The sequence below is a fragment of the Pelodiscus sinensis genome, chromosome 12, assembly GCF_052426305.1.
Source record: "Pelodiscus sinensis isolate ZL-2025 chromosome 12, ASM5242630v1, whole genome shotgun sequence".
In the NCBI taxonomy this organism is placed as follows: Eukaryota; Metazoa; Chordata; order Testudines; family Trionychidae; genus Pelodiscus; species Pelodiscus sinensis.
Window position 1 is genome coordinate 12,941,820 of NC_143063.1, and position 21,380 is coordinate 12,963,199.

Consider the following 21,380-nt stretch of genomic DNA (forward strand, 5'->3'; position numbering starts at 1 on the left):
TATACCTCTTTTCAACAGGAGCCTGCATTCACATTCATGTCTGGAAAAGTCTGAGATACTACACTTTATATTATCACATTACTTTGTACAAAAAGCTATCTAATGTCATTTTTAGAGTTTCAGAAATGTAATTTTTTCCTCCATATCTGCATAGCTGAAGTCTTTATAAAGCTTGCTGTCTTAAGGCATGTCTACACTGCAGGGCAAAAGTTGAATTAAGATACGCAACTTCTGCTATGTCAGTTGCATAGCTGAAGCCAAAATAGATACATTCAACTTTTGGTGCTGTCTACACAGCAGGAAGTCAAAGGAAGAACACTCTTCCTTTTAACTTCCCTGACTCCTCATGAAATGAAGGTTGCAGGAGTTAGAGTAAGGTGTCCTCCAGCTCACCATTATTTCAAAATAATGGCTTGTGGCGTAGATGCACACTTTATTATTTTGAAATAACCAGTTATTCCTAAATAATGTTGCTATATAGAATCACTTCAGTTACCAACTGAGGGATACAAAAATAATCCCAAGTTTTAAAAAATATATTGAAAAGTTGTTTTAGGAAACTGGGATACACAGAATACATGGTGATGTGGGTCATGACAAATGACTCATAGCTCATCTTTTTGCTTTGCCACTTAAGGATAATGTTCCACACCCACATTCACTAATGAAATCTTGATACTATATCATCTTATCATATTTTTATTATACAAATACCTTTTAAGATGAATTTGTTAGTGTGCACTTCTAAATCTGGCATTTGGCCAGACAATTATGCATATGCTAAATACATATAATACAGAGTGGCTGCATTACAGTGCAAAGTGATCTTGACATGCAGAGCCAATGAGTCATCTCACTCATGGGCTAGCCCGATTTGCTTCACTAACACTACTTATGTACGTAAAGCCAAATTTAATCAATACATGTTAAAAGTTGCAATTTTTCAGTATGAAAAATGAAATTTACCTACGTAACAGAATGATTTAACCACTGAAGCTAAAGAACCATACACCTGATTTGCAAAAGATCTTATAAGCCACACACCTTCACAGCAAGTTGCTATTAAAGAAGCTGAGAGAATAGTTTGGAGTAATAACTTATTGAAAAAAATTTGCCTTTTTTCTATTCATGGAATTTCCTTGAACAGATCAAATTATCCAAAATTATTTACAAATTCAATTTACCGTGGTTAGCTATGGTTGAGATTTGATCTGTGTATGTTGTTTGTGATTGATCGCAACACATTTTTCTGTTCCTTGATAGGCTGAGCACAGCTCTTAGATTTTTGGGGCAAAGCTTGATCAAGTTCATTTCACCTCAGCTAACTACCATTTAGCTTCTCATAGAATGTAAGTTTTATCTTCTGGGGCACTCATCATAAATGTTTAATATACTATGTCTCAGAGGGGTAGCGGTGTTAGTCTGTAACTTTAAAAACAATGAGTAGTCTTTTGGTACCTTAGGCCATGTCTGCACTGCAGATAACACTGAAGCAGCCACAGTTGATCTTTCAGAGTTAAAATTAGCTGGTCTAGTGAACACATGCTAATTTGAACTGAGAGAGTGCTCTTGTCAATGCCGGTAGTCTTGCTTCTACAAGGAGTAAGGGAAGTTGAAGGAAATATGTGCACCTTTGACATCTCGTAGTGTGGCTGGAACCAAAATTTGAGTTAAGATACTTCTACTTAAGCTATGCAATTAACGTAGTAGAAGTTGAGTATCTTAATTTGAATTTATGAGCTTTCATGGGCAAAACCCACATCTTCAGATGGGTTTTGCCCACAAAAGCTCATGATACTAAATTTTTTTAGTCTCTAATGTGCCACAGTATTACTTGTTGTTTTTAATATACTATGGGCACCCTCCCACCTATTTCTTACTGTTAGCATTTACCATTATGAAAATGTCAGTTAGTCAGCAACATTGTGGCACATTTATCCTTGAGAAACAAGAAGCTATAGGTTCTAACTTTACTTCCAGCTTGGACTCCCTTTGTCGTTGTGACTCATATTCTCCAAGAGCTAAATAGGCCAATACTAAGATGAAACTGCCACTGAAGGCAAGGAAATAACAATAAATTCAACAGTTTTCCAAGCTAGAAGGAATCTTTGTGATCGTCTAGTTTGACCTTTCATAAAACATAGGCCATATAACTTGCCTGAAATAATTTTTAGTGTAGATCTTTTAGAAAACCTTTGATCTTGATTTTAAAATTGTCAGTAATAGAGAATACCCACAACCCTTAGTAAATTGCTCTGGTGGTGGTTTACTCTCACAATTAAAAAATTCTGCATCTTTTTCAATCTAGATTTGTCTAGCTATAACTTCCAACCATTGGCTATAATAATACCTTTCTCTGTTAGGTTGAAGAATCCATTGTTAAATATTTGTTCCCAATTTAGATACTTACGGACTGCAATAAAATCACCCCTTAACTATTTCATTGTTAAGATAAATATATTGAACTCTCGTAAGGCATGTTCTCTAATCCTTTAATCGTTCGCTTGGCTCTTCTCTGAACTTTTTCCAATTCATCTATATCCTGTTTAAATTTTGGGCACCAGAATTGGACACAGTGTTCTGGTGGAGATCACAGTAAATTAGAGGTAAAACAATATCTCTTCCTTGAATTGAGATTTCCCTGTTTGTGCATCCTAAGATCACGTTGTCTCTTTTCATCATAACCTCACACTGGCAGTTCATGTTCAGCTGGTTATTCCCTATGATCCTCTAGTTTTTTTAAGTCACTGCTTCCCAGTATAGAGTCTTCCCTCCTGTACATATGACCTATATTGTTCTAAGATGTGTACATGTACAGGCAGCAATATTAAAATGCATATTGTTTACTTGCACCTAGTTGACCGAGCAATCCAGATCACTCTGAATCAATACGCTCCTCCCATTTTTGTGTCCTCTGGAAACTTTATCAGTGATGAGTTTGTTTTCTTTCTTTGTTACTGAATTTTTTGAGTTTATTCTAAACATGCTAGTTTTTGTTCATTTGTTTTTAGAAGTCCTTTGTTCTTGCTGTCAAATGGACTAAGTAGGGAATAAAAGTTTAAGTAACAACATTTTTAAAAACGTACACATCACGCTTCATGGGGTGTGAATTTATCTGGCTAAGCAAGAGCTAGATAGCATGGAAACAGGTTGACATGAGACATGACAGCAAAGTTAAGGCAACATACAATATAATTGTCTATTCACCAAGATTAAACCTTAAAAATTTCATCCTCTGAGCAGTAATAAGCAGGTCTGTGGCTAACACAAAGCTTTTAATCCTGAACTAGCACAAACCAAGCTAAAGACACTTTCATCTCATACTATGCATTGTTCAGACAGAACAGATGAAAACCTGATTTAAAAGGTAACTCTATTCTCTCCATCTGCCTCCCACTAAACAGGAAATGAACTTTGTATTCTGATGCACAGTGAAGCTCTGCCATTGAATTAAAACACATCAGATTGCCTCAATGCGGAAATTAACCACCTGATTGAAAGTGCACCTTATAAATATTAACTTTAAGTGTATTCTAAAAATAAAAAGCATATTAAAACATCCAGCATAATAAACATATGACCTCTCCTTAGCTGTCATTACTGTTTATCCATTCCATTTACTGCTGGGATGTTGCAGGAGAAACCTGTCACTTGACCTTTCTATCAGTGGATTTATTTGTTGAATAAGGAGCAGAGTCTGGAGTTTACAGCTGGATCCATTAGGGTGCTGGTGTGCTAATCCTAGTCCACTGAGCTGCTTTTGGATTTAAATCCTGAAAGATGTACTTAGAGATTGAATGTTACTAAAATAGCCTTGATTTATGAAGAAAGAGAGGGAGAAAATTGAAACTCAGGAAGGGGCTATGATTGCACTGGATGTTGATGCTGATCAAATACAAACATTAGGGATTTTGGTCAAAGATGTTAAAAATAGCATTATGCTGCAGCAGGGGCAGACTGGCAATCAAAATAGGCCCGGGAAATGGGTTGAGAACAGCCCACTTTTTCACATCAAAGAATTTTTTTTAAATTTACTCTTTGACCCCCATTAGCCACCATTAGCATTTGTCTCTCCTCCACCCTGTCCCTTGTTGCCTTCCCCTTTCTTCTCCTGACCTGCCCTCCTGCCCTCAGCACAAGCCCCTTCCAATCCCACCTGTTCCCTCTATTTTTCCACCTTCCCGTCCCCTCCCCCACCTTCTACCTTCCAGTTTGCGGCACTGGAGTCTGTGTCGCGCGGTGCAACTCTGGGCTGGGTGGTTTTAAAGTCACGGGCCGTGACGTCATGCCACATCTGGGCATCTTCACTCCCAGCTGTTGTGCGGCGGTTGAGCACGCCTCGCAGGCACTCCCTTGGCCCCATCATGCTCCGTACATGGCCGGCACTGGGGAATTTAAAGTGCGGGGCTGCGGCACCCCTTCACAATCCCCCTTCTCCTCCAGCAGACACCAGGCGGCCCTTCGGCTCTTTGGCCGGCCCTTCGGAGGACGGCCCACTGGGAAATTCCTGGTATCCCGCCCGACCAGTCTGCCCCTGTGCTGCGGTTGGTCTGGTCTCAAAGGTATCCATTTGAATGTTCATGCCAGTGCTGTAGATCTCTGTGACTAGAGCTTCCAAGATGAAAGTACAGCTTTTCCGTTATTAGCTCCCTTAAGCATAGAGCCTGTATCTACCATACTATGTGCTTTTAAATTTCTGTGGTATGTATTTCCAGTGTCCCTTCTTGTCTGATTGTCATCATCACCAATATATATTGCTGTTGTCATCAAAAACAATCAATAGCATACCACATAGTTTCCTACTCAGTTTGTGTTGTCTTTTCAAACCAGACCTATCTTTGCACAAAAACTTGTGTTCTCCCATTCATTTCATAATCCAGTTCAAACTTGTCCTTCATGATTGTAAAAGCTTCCTTAAATTTGCTTCAGTCTTGTGACAGACTGATCTGTATTTATTCTGGACAGACGATATGGAATTAAGATTAAACTTAAACCTCACTGAATAAGTTTCAACATCTTTGGAGTTTGTTGTATTAAAAAAAGCATTACATGTGCTATTCTGGAAATGTTCTTCCATGGAATAACAGCAGAGGGTGATTAGGCAAATTAACTCAGGCTGTAACACCTTCAGAGAAGGCAAACTTCTCCTTATTCCTCCTGTGCCCTGATTGGTATGCCTACACCAATTCCAACTGAATTCTCCAAGGAGAGCAGTTTTGGATAAATAGCTTGGTTTTAAACGGGCTCATGGACTTCTTTCTGATCCAATAGTCCACAGAGGACTCTGATCCTTAAAATAGAGTTGCAAAAGACTGGGCGCTGGTTTTAAGCTGAATTGGTGATGAGCTGGTAGCTAAGGATTCTTCTTTAAGAGGTCCCCATGGATACTCCCACAGATGGTCTTGGTGCCTTCACAGTGGCTGGATTGGAAATTTTGAAGCAGTCCCTGTGTGGGCTGTGCATGCACAGCATTAACCGATGCATGACGTGCCGGTAGGCACCAAGCATCCACAGCCTGAGCCCTTGAGTTCCTTCTCAGCTGCCATCGGCCTGAGACAGAGCTCCGCAGTTCTCCGCTTCTGTGACGTTTCTGAAGTAGTTTTCATAGTTCTTAGTTAGTTATTGTTGTTATTGTTAATTACTAAGTTAGTTAGTTAGTTGTTGCTAAGTCTTTAACAAAAAAATTTTTTTTTCATCATGCCTGATTCTCCCAGCTTTAAACACTGTGCCTCTCTGCAGAGAGGCAATGCTGATTTCTGACAGTCATTCACAACACATCAAATGTCTGGGAGAACATCATTCATCTAAGGATTGTCCTCACTGTGCGAAACTCAAGACCAGGACTCTCAGGGACAAGACCTCTGTTTAAAGCAAATTCTTCTGGAGAAGAATATGCAGCCTGCCTGGGACCAAGAATCACAACATAGGGAGGTATGATAACCCCAGTTGCTTCTCGGGCAAAAAGGCACCAAAGAGGAGAAGTTCCTCAATGCTTTATCATGAGCCCTCCTCAGAGAAACGGTCTCCATCTAGACCATTGGCACAGAAGTCACACATCAGTACTTATGATGCTCTGGGCACCATAGACATTACAGCAGCATCGGCTATGTCTGGCTTCATTTGCAAAGGGTCTAAACAGCGCCCTAAAGCTGCATCAGTAGCCATTACGATGCCAATGAGTACATTACTACTGCCAGATGCATCATCAGTACCAATGATAGCAACGGTACCCAGTGGCGGCCCATCCATAGGTGCGAACTAGACGGTTTCCTAGGGCACCAAATTAAATGGCCATTGAGGGGTTTGGAGGCAAGGGCACCAATTGCACGCTGATCGCATGTTCTTCTTCGAGTGGCCCCGTGGGTGCTCCACTCCAGGTGTCGGGTCCCGTCCCGGCGCCGCGAATCGGAGAGCTATCAGAGCCGTGGTCCGCCGGACCGCGCATGCGTGGCTGCCCGAGGCGGCGTTCGCGCCTTTGATGTGTTGTGCGCGGTCCGGCTTGCTCAGTTCCTCTCAGCCGCCCTCGGTCGCGGACGAGAGCTCCTACTTGTCAGTTTCACTTCGCAACAGCTTTTTCAAAGAAGCCTTCACATTTGTAAATAGTTCAGAGCCTGATTAGTTAATTAGTTCTTGTTGGTTTTTACTTAAAAAAAAAAAAAAAAAAAGAAGAAGAAGAAGAAAAACGGACTGGATCTCACAGCCAGTTGAGGGGACAAGTGGAGGAGAGTACTCAATTTCTCCCTCCTCCTTAATTCACTATGCCGGGATCCCCCGGTTTTAAAAAATGCTCCGTCTGTCAGGACCCTATGCCGATATCAGACGGTCATGATTCTTGTGTGAGGTGCCTGGGTGAGACGCATGTCCCCCAGAAGTGCACTCACTGTAGCAAGTTAACGGCAAGGGCTCGTAAGGACCGAGACTTGCGCCTCAAACTTATTCTTTATGGCAAGGCGCTGGAGTCCGATGCCATACCCGCCTCTGGCATAGCAGCCCAGAAACGGCGGGCAACGTCTCCCGGGACAGCCGTTACAAAAAAGACTAAGGCGTCCCCAGCTCGATCGCTGCCAGACACCACTAAAACAAGATGCCCTGACGAGGCATCTGGGTCAGCAGTCCCAGGGCAGAAACGGGCTCCTGGTCAGACGAGACCGGCACCGGCTCCAAAAACCGCGCAGAAACCAGCATCGGCAGGAGCGCGAAAGCCGGCACCGCCAACTGCCGCCCAAGCGGCGCCGGCGGCGGAGATTTTAAACCCCTCGGTGCCGAGCCGCCAAGTCTCTCAGGCGGCACCGCTGGCTGATCTGCCGGCACCGGGCTCTTCGTCGGCACGGTCAACGCTGCCCCCATGTGGCGATACAGAGGCATTACAGCCGCGTGCGGCACCGAGCTCTCCACCAGCAGGAGAAATTGACAAGGCTTCACTGCATTGCAAAGCCGCAGAGAGAGAAACTTACAGGGCGCTTTCCCCATCGCCTACCTTCTCTCCAGGACCGTCTCCTTCTCCACCCAGGTACCGAAGGCACCGGGACTATAGTCTTTCCCCATCTTATCAAGTGCTAAGAGGACCTTCCCATGGGGACACGGTCTATATAGAAACAAGACGCCCCCCATCACGTTCTCGCTCCCCAAGGAGTTCATCAAGGCATAGATCACCTAGGCGGTCGCCACGACGGATCTACTATATTCGCAGTTCAAGATCCTCCAGATACTCTTCACCAGCACGTTCTGACCGTTACTATGATCGCTACCATAGGGCTGAATATGATCGCCCCCACCCTGGTCGCGCTACCCTATCTTATAGGAGTTCTTCACGTAACTGTCTATCACCCAGTGCGCAGCACTTACCAGAGCGTCCACAAAGATTGTTTTCATCACCTCCATCAGAAAGCTTAACCATCCATCAGGATCACTCAGAACCAGAAGAGGGCCAACTGTCCGAGACAGAAGATCCTCGGCCACACGTTTCTCCAACTGACTGTCCTTCGTCGTCACCGGATGAAGCAATGATTCCAGATGATGCCTCTCCCTTGGATGACCTGAAGCACTTCCAGGACCTATTCAAAAGGGTTGCAAACACACAGGAAATACAGTTAACAGACGTTCCCATGAAGAAACATCGTCTCTTAAAGAATTTGCGACAGCAACAACGGGCAAGAATCGCCCTCCCTATCGATGAGGCCATCATGGAAGTGGCAGACGAAATATGGCAAACCCCTACATCGGCTGCCCCAACTAGTAAGAGGGTTGATAGAAAGTATTTCGTACCTGCTAAAGGACTGGATTTCCTTTTCAACCACCCCCAACCCAACTCTCTTGTAGTTGAGGCGGTACAGCGGAGGGCTAAGGCTCCTCAATATAAGAATACATTCCAAGACAAGGATAATAAAAAATTGGATGTGTTTGGAAGAAAGGTTTACTCTTCGGCTACGTTATTGTTACGAATCGCAAATTATACAGCCCACCTTTCTAACCACAATTTTGATAATTACTCAAAGCTTACAGAGCTACTACAATATCTACCTGATGCCAAGAAACCCTTACTGAAAGCCATAGTCCAAGAAGGATATATAGCCTGTAATACTACTTTGCAGATGGCCATGGATGTGGCCGACACAGCTGCACGGGCCACAGCTACGGGGGTCGCAATGAGGCGGTCTTCCTGGTTATTATCTGCTGGAACTCCACGGGAGCTTCAGAATAAAGTAGAAGATCTACCCTTTGATAAACAGAAGCTTTTCGCTAGTAACACCGACGAAGTTCTTCATTCTGGCAAAGACTCCCGTACCACTTTACGTACCTTGGGAATGTACACACCTCCCTATAAACGTAAACGTTACTATCCTTACCAACGGAGGTACGATTATGCATTCAATAAGAATCAATCACGTCCCCAAAACAATCAGCGCTTCCGGCAGCGTCCTCAACGTAAAAGATCTCAAACGAACCGTTCATCCAATCAACCTGCACCTAAGCAGCAAATTTGACTTTCCCGTCGAGGATGCAAGCACGACCCCCACGTTCAACGTACCACAGGACTCTTTACACATGTTTCACCATCGATTAAAACAGTACCTCCCTCACTGGTCCAGTATCACCACGGACAAGTGGGTTCTGGAGGTGGTACAATTTGGTCTCTCCATCCCCTTTCTATCCATTCCCCCCACCACCCCTCCTACCCCGTCCCTTTTCAGGGACCCCTCTCACGAACATTTGCTGAAACAGGAAGTTCAGCGCCTACTGAATATCGGTGCTATAGAGAGGGTACCAAGTCAGTTCCAGGGAAAAGGTTTTTATTCCCGGTACTTCCTTACCCCAAAGAAGACAGGAGGGTGGAGACCCATTTTGGACCTACGCAAGCTAAACCGCTACCTCAGGAAACATCGCTTCAAGATGGTGACCCTAAATGCCATCATTCCGTCGTTGAACAAGGGAGACTGGTTTGCAGTCCTCGACCTCCAAGACGCCTATTTCCACATAGCGATCCATGTGGCACACAGGCGTTTTCTCCGCTTCCAGCTAAGTCAAGAACATTTCCAGTACAAAGTACTACCCTTCGGCTTGGCATGTGCACCCAGAGTTTTCACCAAAACTTTAGCGGTAGTGGCTGCCCACTTGCGCAGACTGGGAGTGACAATTTTCCCATACTTGGACGATTGCCTCCTAAGAGGTCAAACATATTCAGAGGCCAAACACATGGTGACAACAGCCTCTCAGGTTTTTCACTCTCTGGGTCTACTCATAAACATACAGAAATCCTCGCCAGAACCTACACAAGATCTGGTCTTCATAGGAGCGAGGCTCGATTCGAGAACAGCGCGCGCTTATTTACCTGCCGAACGTTTTGCCGCCATTCAAGATCTTGTTCACACCCTGACGTATGCTCCAACGATCCCCGTCAGAGTACCGTTACAACTACTGGGACACATGGCCGCCTCAACAACTATTGTTCAAAACGCAAGGTTACATTTTCGCTGCCTTCAACACTGGCTGAGTACAGTATACACTCCGATGAAGGACAGCATTCACAAGGTGGTGGCGATACCGTCACATGTACAACAATCCCTACAGTGGTGGACCAAGCCGACCAATGTTATGGCGGGCATTCCTTTTCACCGTCCGCAACCGTCGAAGCAAATAACAACAGATGCGTCCCTTACTGGCTGGGGAGCGCACATGGACGACATGACGGTTCAAGGTCGCTGGTCCCCGCAGGAGATGCTCTTACATATCAACATTCTCGAGTTACGAGCAATACGTCATGCATGTCAGCATTTTCAGTCCCATATAAGGAACACGACTGTCAGAATCCTTACGGACAATATTGCCACCATGTATTATGTAAACAGACAGGGAGGGGCTCGATCCCGATCTCTCTGTATAGAAGCGATGCACTTGTGGAACTGGTGTACCCGCATCAATACCATCCTAACAGCTTCCTATTTGCCGGGTGTCCAGAATACTATTGCGGACTCACTCAGCAGGCTGTTTCCCCACGACCACGAGTGGGAACTTCGCACGGACATTCTACACGGTATTTTCGCCCAATGGGGGTTTCCCTCAATAGATCTGTTCGCTACTGCTGCCAATGCCAAGTGCCCCTATTATTGCTCCAGGGCAGGGATCGGACGTCGCTCCTTGGGAGACGCTTTTCTCCACAATTGGGGAACGGCGCTGCTATACGCCTTTCCCCCGATCGTCCTAGTTCCCAGGATCCTGGAAAAGATCACTGTAGAAAGGGCTCGAGTAATTCTCATAGCCCCAGCGTGGCCACGGCAGCCTTGGTATTCAGTACTCCACCAGATGTCCATCAGGACACCGTATACCCTTCCTCTGCTTCCGGATCTCTTGACTCAGGACAACGGCTCCCTTTCCCATCCGAAACCCGAAACATTACACCTCACGGCGTGGATGCTCGCTGGTTCAATCCAATCGAACGATCATGTTCGCAGAGAGTCAAGGAAGTATTAGTACACAGCAGAAAAGATTCCACTCGAAAGACCTACCTCGCCAAGTGGGCCAGATTTGAAACGTGGTGTAGCACTGATGGTAGGGATGCTTACGTCGCAGGAATATCCCAGATACTTGATTACATTTTACACCTCCACGACACGGGCCTTGCGATAGCCTCGCTGCGAGTGCATCTAGCAGCAATTAGTGCTTTTCATCAAGGTCAGGATGGGTTTTCTGTATTTGCTCATCCCATCACAAGGAGGTTCCTAAAAGGACTTACAAATCTCAACCCACCACGGCGACCACCACCACCTTCCTGGAATTTAGACTTTGTTCTGGATTCCTTGACACGCCCCCCCTTTGAGCCCTTGGCTACGATACCGTTGCAACTTCTAACTACTAAGTTGCTTTTTCTGCTTGCCATTACATCAGCTCGCAGAGTGAGTGAAATAGCGGCATTCATGTCATCACCGCCTTACACGGTGTTTACTAAAGAGTCGGTAACGTTGAGATCTCATCCAGCTTTTGTTCCAAAAATTTGTTCGGATTTTCACATCAACGAGCCAGTTGTTCTCCCCTGTTTCTATCCCAAGCCTCATACTTCAAGGGAAGATGCACGATTGCACACGCTCGATGTGAGGAGGGCATTAGCCTTTTATATCGAAAGAACGCGACACTTTAGGAAATCGGACCGTCTAATAGTGTCGTTAGCAGATCGAACCAAGGGACAACCCATCACTTCCCAACGGATTGCGAGGTTAATAGTGTCGTGTATTACAACCTGCTACTCTATACATAACAAACCTCTTGCGGGTACTCCTAAGGCCCATTCTACGAGAGCAGTAGCCACGACTACAGCTTTTCTTAGAGGTGTTCCTTTCCGAGACATTTGTCGAGCAGCTACATGGTCATCGCATTCTACCTTTATGAGGCATTACGCTGTAGTAAACCAATTTGCTGCCGATTCCTCCGTGGCTACAGCAGTACTTTCGCATAGCCATAAACCTTAGTCCCGGAGCGCTCAAGTGTTCGAGTACTGCTCTGAAGTCACCTGGAGTGGAGCACCCACGGGGCCACTCGAAGAAGAAGAAGAAGTTACTCACCCTGTGAAGTAACGATTGTTCTTCGAGATGTGCCCCGTGGGTGCTCCACGACCCGCCCTTCCTCCCCGCTCCGGTATTTTCATTTTATCGTTTCAGGGAGCGGCTGAGAGGAATTGAGCAAGCCGGACCGCGCACAACACATCAAAGGCGCGAACGCCGCCTCGGGCAGCCACGCATGCGCGGTCCGGCGGACCACGGCTCTGATAGCTCTCCGATTCGCGGCGCCGGGACGGGACCCGACACCTGGAGTGGAGCACCCACGGGGCACATCTCGAAGAACAATCGTTACTTCACAGGGTGAGTAACTTCTTCTTTCGCATAGGGCGCCAGTTGCTGGCAGCTTGTCTAGGGCCACTCCTGACGGCACCGCCACCACCATTGGCACCACCGATGCATCCAACAGTACCAATGGCACCCTTGACAGTCACATTACCAATGACATCTGCCTGTTCTTTGGCATTGATAGCACTGACCAGATTAGCAGCACCAATTATATACTTGATACCACCAATGTATCAGCGGTCGCTGCACCAACCATGCCATCAGCATTGTATAGACCAACACTGCAGACTCCAGCACCGATTCTCACTGCACTGTTGCCTTACATGCCAAATATTGATATTGCAGTGATGTCTGCTTCTCAATCACCACTTTTTGGCACCGATGTATCGCCTGGACTGATGACTTCCCACGTGCTGTCCCTGGTATCATCACAGTTTTCTAGCAATGAAGATGAAAGGAATACAGGCTTCTTTCTCTCCACACCATAGCATTCAATGAAATATTATAAGCCACACTATGACTGACGGGCTGTTCCCATGTGGTATGGATACCATTGGCTGCCTCCTCCAGTGCCACATCCTGTCAGTGGACTTAGTGGATCCTTTGAGGTTCCTATAAGAAACATCACAGTTTGCAGCCTAGCCCCTACAAGCAGGCTAGTTTTTATACATTGCTCACGACTTCATCTATGCAACTGCCGCTCAAAAGGTTCAGGTTACAAAGGAATCCCCTCCCAATGCATCACCTCCTATGAATTCCTCATCTTCACCTGATGAGGCCATAATGCCACCTCCACCTTTGGCTGTGGATGACTTTGCGCATTTTAATGAGCTTTTTAGAATTGCAGCTGAATTTAAAATTACTGCAGAGAAAGTCTCCAAACCTCAGCACAAGCTCCAAGCCTAACCATTGTCCAAAATTGCCTTCCCCATCAACCCTGCCATTATGGAAGCAGCCAACATGATTTGGCAAACTCCAGCATCAAATCCACCTATGTGCAAGAGAGCTGATATGAAATACTAAGTACTCACCACACCACAGAGTTTCTCTTTACTCATCCCACTTCAGACTCTTTAGTGGTGGAAGCTGCACACCAGTGGGTGATGCAACATCATTTTTGCACCACTCCACCATATAAGGATAGTGTCATGGGGCTCCTAGTCCCCCCAGAAGTTAATTGCCCTTTACGCACCTTTAATTCCATGTTCCTCTGGGGCAAGGTGGTGTTTGAGGGGGACCTGGGCCCTCCCTCTCTCCAGGTCCTGACCCAGGGCCCTAAGGTGTGTGGTGGTCATTTGCCACAACGTGCCAGCCCAGAGGCAGGCTCCTAACTTCCCGTCCTGGGTCACTGCCTCAACTCCTCCTTACTCGTCGGTCTGGACTCCCAAAGAAAAAAAGAAGGCTTTTGGGGCACAATTACTAGACCGCATTCCCCGTCCCTCTTCGGGGTTACCTCTTTGCTCCTCCCCTTCCTCTTCTCATCCCCCTTTTTCCTTGTCGGGAGGGCTCTTCTTATAGCCCCTCCCTCTCCTGCTCATGCCCTTCCGTTTCCTCAGCTGCCTTTGCCCCTTCCCAGTGGGCCGTCACTCCGTGCAGCTGCGCAGACGCTAGCAACAGTCTCTCTCTTTTGGAGGCGCATGCGCCGGCGTCCTCTGGACTCCTTGTCCCTCCCTTTCCTGGCCCCCTGGCTGTCAGGCGCTTCTGGGCATCCTGCCAGGGTGCTGGCCTCAGTATGCACCTGTCAGAAGCTTGTGGCGGTTTCCCCTGCCGCCATCTCAGGAGAGTGCCCAAAGCTCAGCTCTCCTTCCCTGTACTCCAGAGACTTTTGTCCCGTGTGGAGTTGCTTCACCCCATCACAGACAGTATGAGACTCAATCTCTTTGTTCACAAGGCTTATGTGTCCACAACTTTATAGTTCAGGATTTCAAACTACTTGCCCTTGTTGAAAAAGTATGACTTTCGCAACGACTTTAAACTCAGTTTGGATTTAAACTCAGTTGTATTTTGTGACCAATGTTCCAGAGGCAGAGACCTCAATTTATGGCCATTGTAGCGAAGGGGCAGGTTATCTCTTGTGCTGCCCTCCAGGCAGTACTCAACACCTCTGATATTGTGGCTAGAACCAACCTGTCCCTGCTGCACCAGTAGTCCCTATCCAGTGACATGTCCAAAATCTCACCCATGTGAAGTGAAGTCATAGGGCTCGCAGCCCGGCTCGGTCTTTGATGGACACCAGGACCATGGAGGGCAGAAAGCAGGACTCCCCAGAGTTTCGGCATAGATCATCAGAGACACATGCCTCCTGACATGAAGGCTATATTCAGGACCATTCTTTATGGAGGTCTGAGCACCAGGCCAAGGGACAGGTGCCCAACATAGCACTGTTTATCACTTCTCCCCAGCTCATATTTTCCCTCAGTGAATCTGTGAGAAGCACGAGTTGGCGGTTCAACACCATGTTGTGGCACCACACTTCAGCTGATCAGCACCAGTCATACAGCCACTCCTGACCCAATCAGAACACGGACATCCAACATCACATGCACTGCCGATCTTGTAGTAGACAGTGATCGCCTGGTGACCACTAATGAAGCTCCTCCACATCTCAGGCATCAGTCTCTGTGACCAGAGGGCGGCTCAGCTCTGTACCAGGCTCCGTTCCTGGTTTCCCAGTACCAAGCACTCTGTACACCTAGCCTCAGACTAAGCCTTGGTGTCTCCAGCACTACCTCTTTTCCCAACACCTCCAGTATTGCAGGCAGGACTCCAGCCAGTGCACTAGCTGCAGGCTTGGCCACCACCTGTGATGTACCTGGAACTTTTCTCTTAATTCCAAGAAAATTAGTAAATTTGTTAGTATTTTTACAGTAGTGGAACACAACACTGATTTGTAATGCTAGGGGAAAAAATCATAAGAACTTAGACTTCCTTATCATCTTCCTTTCCTACTTAAAGGGGAGATTTTTGAAGGTGCGAATTGCTAACTGCCTTTTTGTGCCTTGGAAAATCCCTCTGCTAACTTTCTAAGGTCATTCAGAAAGATTTTTCCTCTCTTTTGAAAACTGTTTTTATCTAAATCAGTTTCACAGTTGCCATTGAAACCTAATAATTTGAAGTCAATTATAAATAAAATTGCAACTTCCCAAATGTGGTGTTTTTAGTACAAGTAATTAGTAACCACAATAACAGGTCTTACATTTTTGTGGGAAGGATGAGTCTCATAAGTAAAACTGAAAAAAACTATCTAAAGATGGCCAGGCTTTACAACTCATTGTTGATTATTGAAGAATTATGTTAGCTTTCCTCAGAAAGTGAGGAGTAATGTTAGTTCAAACCAAGGGGTTTGATTTGAACTAACACGTCCCGGAGTGCACTTCCTGGTTCGAATCAGCTGTTGAGCAGAATACTGCGCAGGCGAGATTATGCTAATGAAGCGCAGGATATTTAAATCCCCGCTTCATTAGCAATTTCGGTCGACTATATTTGCAACCCTAGCTCCAACTAGGGAGCAAGTGTAGACGTACCCCGAGTCTATTATATAGATATATGATCTATGAGGGAGAGACACACATACAAACACCTCTGAGATCAGGACTGCATTTAACTGGACTCTGTATAGGAGGGATGGGGAATCTTTTTTTCTATCATTGTCCACTGACTCACAGAAAAAAAAATCCATAGGCTGGGCAACCTGGTGTTCACAGCTCGAAGACTTGCTGAAAGCCAAATGAAATTAAGCAATGGCCCGGATCTGACACATGGGTCATAAGTTCCCTATCCCGGTGAACAGACATATAGTAAGATAGAGTTGAAAAGCTTAGGTTAAGAAAAGTGTGAACTGTGATAGAGCTGGCTCCCGCATTTGGAAAGCAGGATAAGGGACCCTCTGAAGGGTAGGGAGGTGGGGTGGCTTAGTGGATAGGGTTCAAGTGTTGTCTGCCCAAGGTAGCTCAAGTCCCGCCTTTTTCTCCGCCTACCCTGGGAGTGACCAGACAGGGAACACAGAATAAGGGGCCCTCTGAATGTAAGGAGATGGGGTGAGTTTGTTCTGGTGAAACAAAGAGGGTTGTGATGGACAGGTATTGGTAATATTAGAATAGTTTTCATGGTATTGTTATTTGGCTTTAGGGTTTCCTTATTTTAGGTTAATGCCACAAAATGTATTTAATAGCCAGAGCTCGCCAAGCGGTAGCAAGCCCTGTTCGCCAGCCGCACGGAAACGCACGCTACGCATGCGCAGACTGTGCTACGCATGCGCTGACCGTGCTGCGCGGCCCCTCTGAGCTAAAATCTACTCGCCATGGGCGAGTAGATTGCCTAATTTGTCAAGCCCTGTTAATAGCTACTTTATTACAAAACAAAACCCTGTTGATGGAGCTGAAATGTGCTTACTGTTTACACAATTTACCCCTATACAGCAGCCTGTTGTGTTTGTTCTCCCTCCACCCCTTCCTTGCTGAATTGTAATGAATTGTGTGCTTTTTTCTTTCCAAATTACAAGAAAAGAGAAGGCTAGTACAAATGAGAAAGAATAGGGTTTAGAAGGTTGGCTTTTCCACAATTTGAGGGTTTCTTGCAATTTACTTGTTTGCAACTACCATCTGCTTCAGAAAGCAAAAATGAGCCACTAGCTGGCATTTTATCTGATTAGAAACCTCTGCCAATTTAGAGAAGATTGATGGATTATTTTTGTATGACTGTTCAAAGCACACCTCTCCCTGCCATTGCAAACTAGAAGGAATTTCTCATTTCCGTATATAAATTACTGTCTCCTCTGACAGAGAAAGAGGAATTAACACTTACAGTGAGTTCCAGGAATGTAAAAATTCACACATTATATTTGAGGTTCTGTTTTCAATGGATTGAGTGCCAACAGCATCTTTTGTTCTAGGAAAGGCACTTCATATGTTACCCTATTAGAGACTGATCTGCATAATATTATGGTATGTCTGTACTTTCAAGTGAAGGTGTGATTGTAGCACAGGGTTAGTATATGTGTACTGCTTTAATTTAGTAATCATAGATAACTAAGCAGTGTAGATTTCATGGTATGGGCTTCAGCGTGAGCTGACCACCTGAATTAAAAGGAGGCTGTGGACCCTGGGTACATACTGAGGTGTCTAGCTCATGCTGCAGCCCATGTCACTATATGTGCACTGCTATGGTTACCTGTGCTAGATAGATTAAAACAACAGTCTCACTCTCACTTGCAGCACAGACATACCCTTTCATTAGCTGTTCTTTCAGGAGGAGATTTTCAGAGGCACAAAGAGCAGTTAAATGTCCAATTCCTAGATAAAAACAACAGAAGTAGGGTGTCTTTGAAAATCCACCCGTTTCCAAACTGTCAAGTGAAAATGCTTAATAGTATCATTTGAAGTTTCTTTCTGTACTGTTCTAGAAGGATCCAGAAGAGACCTGTCTTCAGGTCTGTGAGACATTTACCTCTCATTCCCCCTTGGGATCATTGAGCATAGTAGAATTGCCCCTGCTGATTCCAAAGCTGATGAATATTCAAGCATGACATTTTGTACAGTGGATAGAAAAGATAGTATAAAGAGAACATTGCTGCAGCCAGTTTTTCCTTCTCCATCTCACCTATTATTATTATGATAAATTAAAGTGTCTGCATGTGTATAAGGACAAGTAGTGTTAGGTAGTCAGACCATAACCAAGAAAAAGCCACAATTCTTTCCTGATATTATTGAGCTGCTGTGTAGTCACAGAACAGCTTTACCAGCCAATATTAATATATGCAGATATACAATTTAAAGTGTATGGACATCGACACACTCTTTAATTCATACAGACAAAATCTTAGTGGAAAAGTCAAGCAAGCATATGTGGTGCAAATGAAAAACTCACCTAGGGTGTCTACACAGCACCCAAAACTCGAAATAAGATGTGCAATTTGCATTGCGCAAATTGTGTAGCTTATTTTGAGTCTATTTCAAAGTAGCTTAGTTGTCATTTCGCGCTGTCTACATTTTGAAAGAAAGCACTATTTGAAATAAAGAACTATTTGCCAACTTTTGAAATAAAGCACTTTTTCGAGCCACCCCTTACTCCTCATAGAATGAGGCGAAATAGCGCATCAGCTACATTTTGAAGTAGCGGACGCATTCAAAAGACGCAGGGTAGCTATTTCGGGATACCTCTGGTATCCCAAAATATTTTTGCTGTGTAGACATACCCATAAAGACTAAAACCCTGATCCTCCAAGTTGTTCTGCCTGGGCAGGTTTCCAGAGCCTACGCTAAGCCCTGCTAATTTTATCAGGGCTTGGCATAGGTACAGGGATCTGCCCAGGTAGAACCCATTTGAAAGACCTATGGGCACATTCTCCTCTGAGATGCATCTAGCTCTGAGTCTCTTTTAACCCAATCTGAAGAAGGAATCTTAGGAATTCATAGGAAAAATACAGCACTATCTATCAATTATAATGTGGGCTGCTCTAAACTACATTTTTGCAACTCCACTGATGTGCACAAGTGTAATAGCACATAGAACTGGGCTCATTATGTTTAAATAATGTGAAGTATTGTCTTTAGGGTTGGGCATTTATCTTTAATGATGTGGCTTGAAACAGTGCTAATATTTAGTAATTACCATCTGGTAAACTACTAAGCATTTCTCGTTAATCTGTGATTCCACTCCTGTACATAGTTTGTAAGTTATTTGAGGGTGGGATTATCTGTTTCTTTTGTGTTTTGTTCAGTGCTTAGCGCAATGGCATCATAGTCCAAGACTGGAACTCCTAGGTGCTACAATAATACAAATAATAAAACATTCAGAAGGGGGTGGGGAAACATAGGTAAGTAAAGCTCCAGTGCCAGCAGCACTAACTGAATGGAAGGAGGCTGCATCTAATGTTTTTAATGGGCCAGATTCTGAAGTGCATGGTCTCACTCGTTTTACACTGTGTGTACTTTAGTACTAAATACATAACAACACATTTACTAGAGAAGCATCTGAGGTGATTAACAAGATGTAGAACAGTTCACTAAACTACTCAAAGAAAGTAAATGAGTAGAGACTTTTTTTTGCAACACTTCAAAGGTAAATACAAGATTACAATTACAAAAAAATCACATTGCTTGTCAACATGGCTGACTGCTCCTCTCATACTGATATTTCATAGACAAAACAAACCCCCATCCCCTTACTTCTGTTGTCAGATGTAGAGTCAGTGTCAATATGGTAATCTGTCAGATGCTGGTAGAGGTTCAGCTGCATGGATGTGCTTTCTTGGTTCTGTGCAGATAACCAGCATAGCAGATTCTAAGGGAACCCCAAGAAACCACAGAATCAAATAAGGGACAAACGCATCCATCCAGGTATATTGCCAAACAAGGCAAAGTAATATTTGCCTGCATACTCTGCTGGACCACTAGGCATATGTATCCCCCAACAATAGACCTGCTTGGTCATAGCAGGACTTTCCACTACTCTCTAGACCAGACAAAGAGTTAAAGCAAGGTATTCCAATATTTATCAACTTTCGTATCATCCTACATGTTTCATGACATATTTGGAACCTCTTCTTTTATGTTCCTCCTGGTATTTTAGACAAAACATTGCTATTAATCACCTGTCGTTGTTCTTTCACTCCTGATGTTTCAGACAAAATATCACTATTCATTGCTTTTGTCAAATAATTGTATCAAATACTACATTGGGGTGTCTTTGTACTATCCAGCTGGAATGTGTTTACATATTCCGTGTGTTTTAGCAGTGTCCCAAATTCTTACCTTGGACACTGACTTACAAACATCTGCTTTTGACAGGGCCTGATTGTTAGTCATAGTATAATTTTTGCTGACTTTGGTTTGGGCCTCAGCCCTTACATCAGGTCCATCCTTCAGACTCTTTCTTTTCACTACACCTCTCACTCTGTTACACAGTAGTTATGCTGTTATGTCCCTATGGCCTTCATGGTTTACAGATTCCTAATGTTGTTGGGATTCGCTCTGAGACCTCTTTCTACTTGGCTCCTCAAGAGCTCTCTTTGACTCCATTCTCTCAGTCAGGTTCCTTTTATTTGGCATGAGTAAAGCTACACTGAGTTGATAAGTCTTAAGCATAGCTGGTAGGTATAGGAAGTACCATACATCAAAACTTACACAGAAAACTTCTTCCTTTATATAAATTTACACATTACATTGCCTTTACTGCACATTACAGTCTACATTTTAGGATTGGCTTGGTTACTCTGTTGGAGTATTCCTTGGACAGTTTGCTTTGTCTACTCACTCTCCATGCATGACTGACTTTTTATCTTATCTTACATTCTAGGGACAGCTTAGATTGTCTATTGTAAAAGGTTCACTGGGTGTACCCCCTTAGCTGGTACGGATGTTCTGTCTCTTAGTTTACGCACCCATTTACCTATTTTAGTAAACATGTTCTGTTTCCAGCCTGTTGACCCATTTACCTCCCTAATACTGTCTCCCAAGAAATGAGTCTTCACCTATGCCTAATTATTCATGGCAAGCCTGGTCTCCATGTGTTAGAAAATATCATGTTAATCCAAAAAATGTGTTTATGTGGTAGGGACAAGTACACCATATAGAAGATTGGAAACATTATAATTAAGTTTCATCAGGGTAGCCGGGTTAGTCTGTAACTGGAAAAACTTAAAAAACAACAGATAGCCTTGCGGCACCTTAAAGACTAACAAAAAATGTAGATGGTATCATGAGCTTTCATGGGCACAAAAGCTCATGATACCATTTACATTTTTTCTTAGTCTCTAAGGTGGTACAAGACTATTTATTCTAATTAAGTGTTTGAGTGGACTGCTTGGGGGAAGAAAGAGGAAGCAAGGAAGGCCAAGAAAGAACTGACAAACAACTGTGCTGAGTGCTAAGATCACCTGAGAAGTATCACAACTAGCAAGTGACTAGAATCAGTGGAAGAACTTCACTGCCAGATTTGTCAGCAATACAGGACAAGCTAAGGTCTAAAGTAGTAACAGTTATGTTTTGATGCCCATTTCTTTGTCAGTGAAAGGCAAACAATAGCTAGGAGACTAAATGGAGCATT

General features: G+C 44.4%; 2 protein-coding genes across 3 annotated transcripts in view; both read left to right on the forward strand.

Annotated features, from left to right (window-relative positions):
* Positions 1 to 21,380, forward strand: part of SMPD3 (sphingomyelin phosphodiesterase 3) — a 228,625-nt gene that overhangs the window by 119,932 nt on the left and 87,313 nt on the right. The gene's annotated exons all lie outside the window — the stretch shown is intronic.
* LOC149523704 (uncharacterized) lies at positions 6,345 to 9,124 on the forward strand. The gene has a single exon (XM_089781440.1). It carries the CDS (start codon positions 6,759 to 6,761, stop codon positions 8,982 to 8,984), a length of 2,226 nt encoding a protein of 741 aa, XP_089637566.1. The 5' UTR covers positions 6,345 to 6,758; the 3' UTR covers positions 8,985 to 9,124.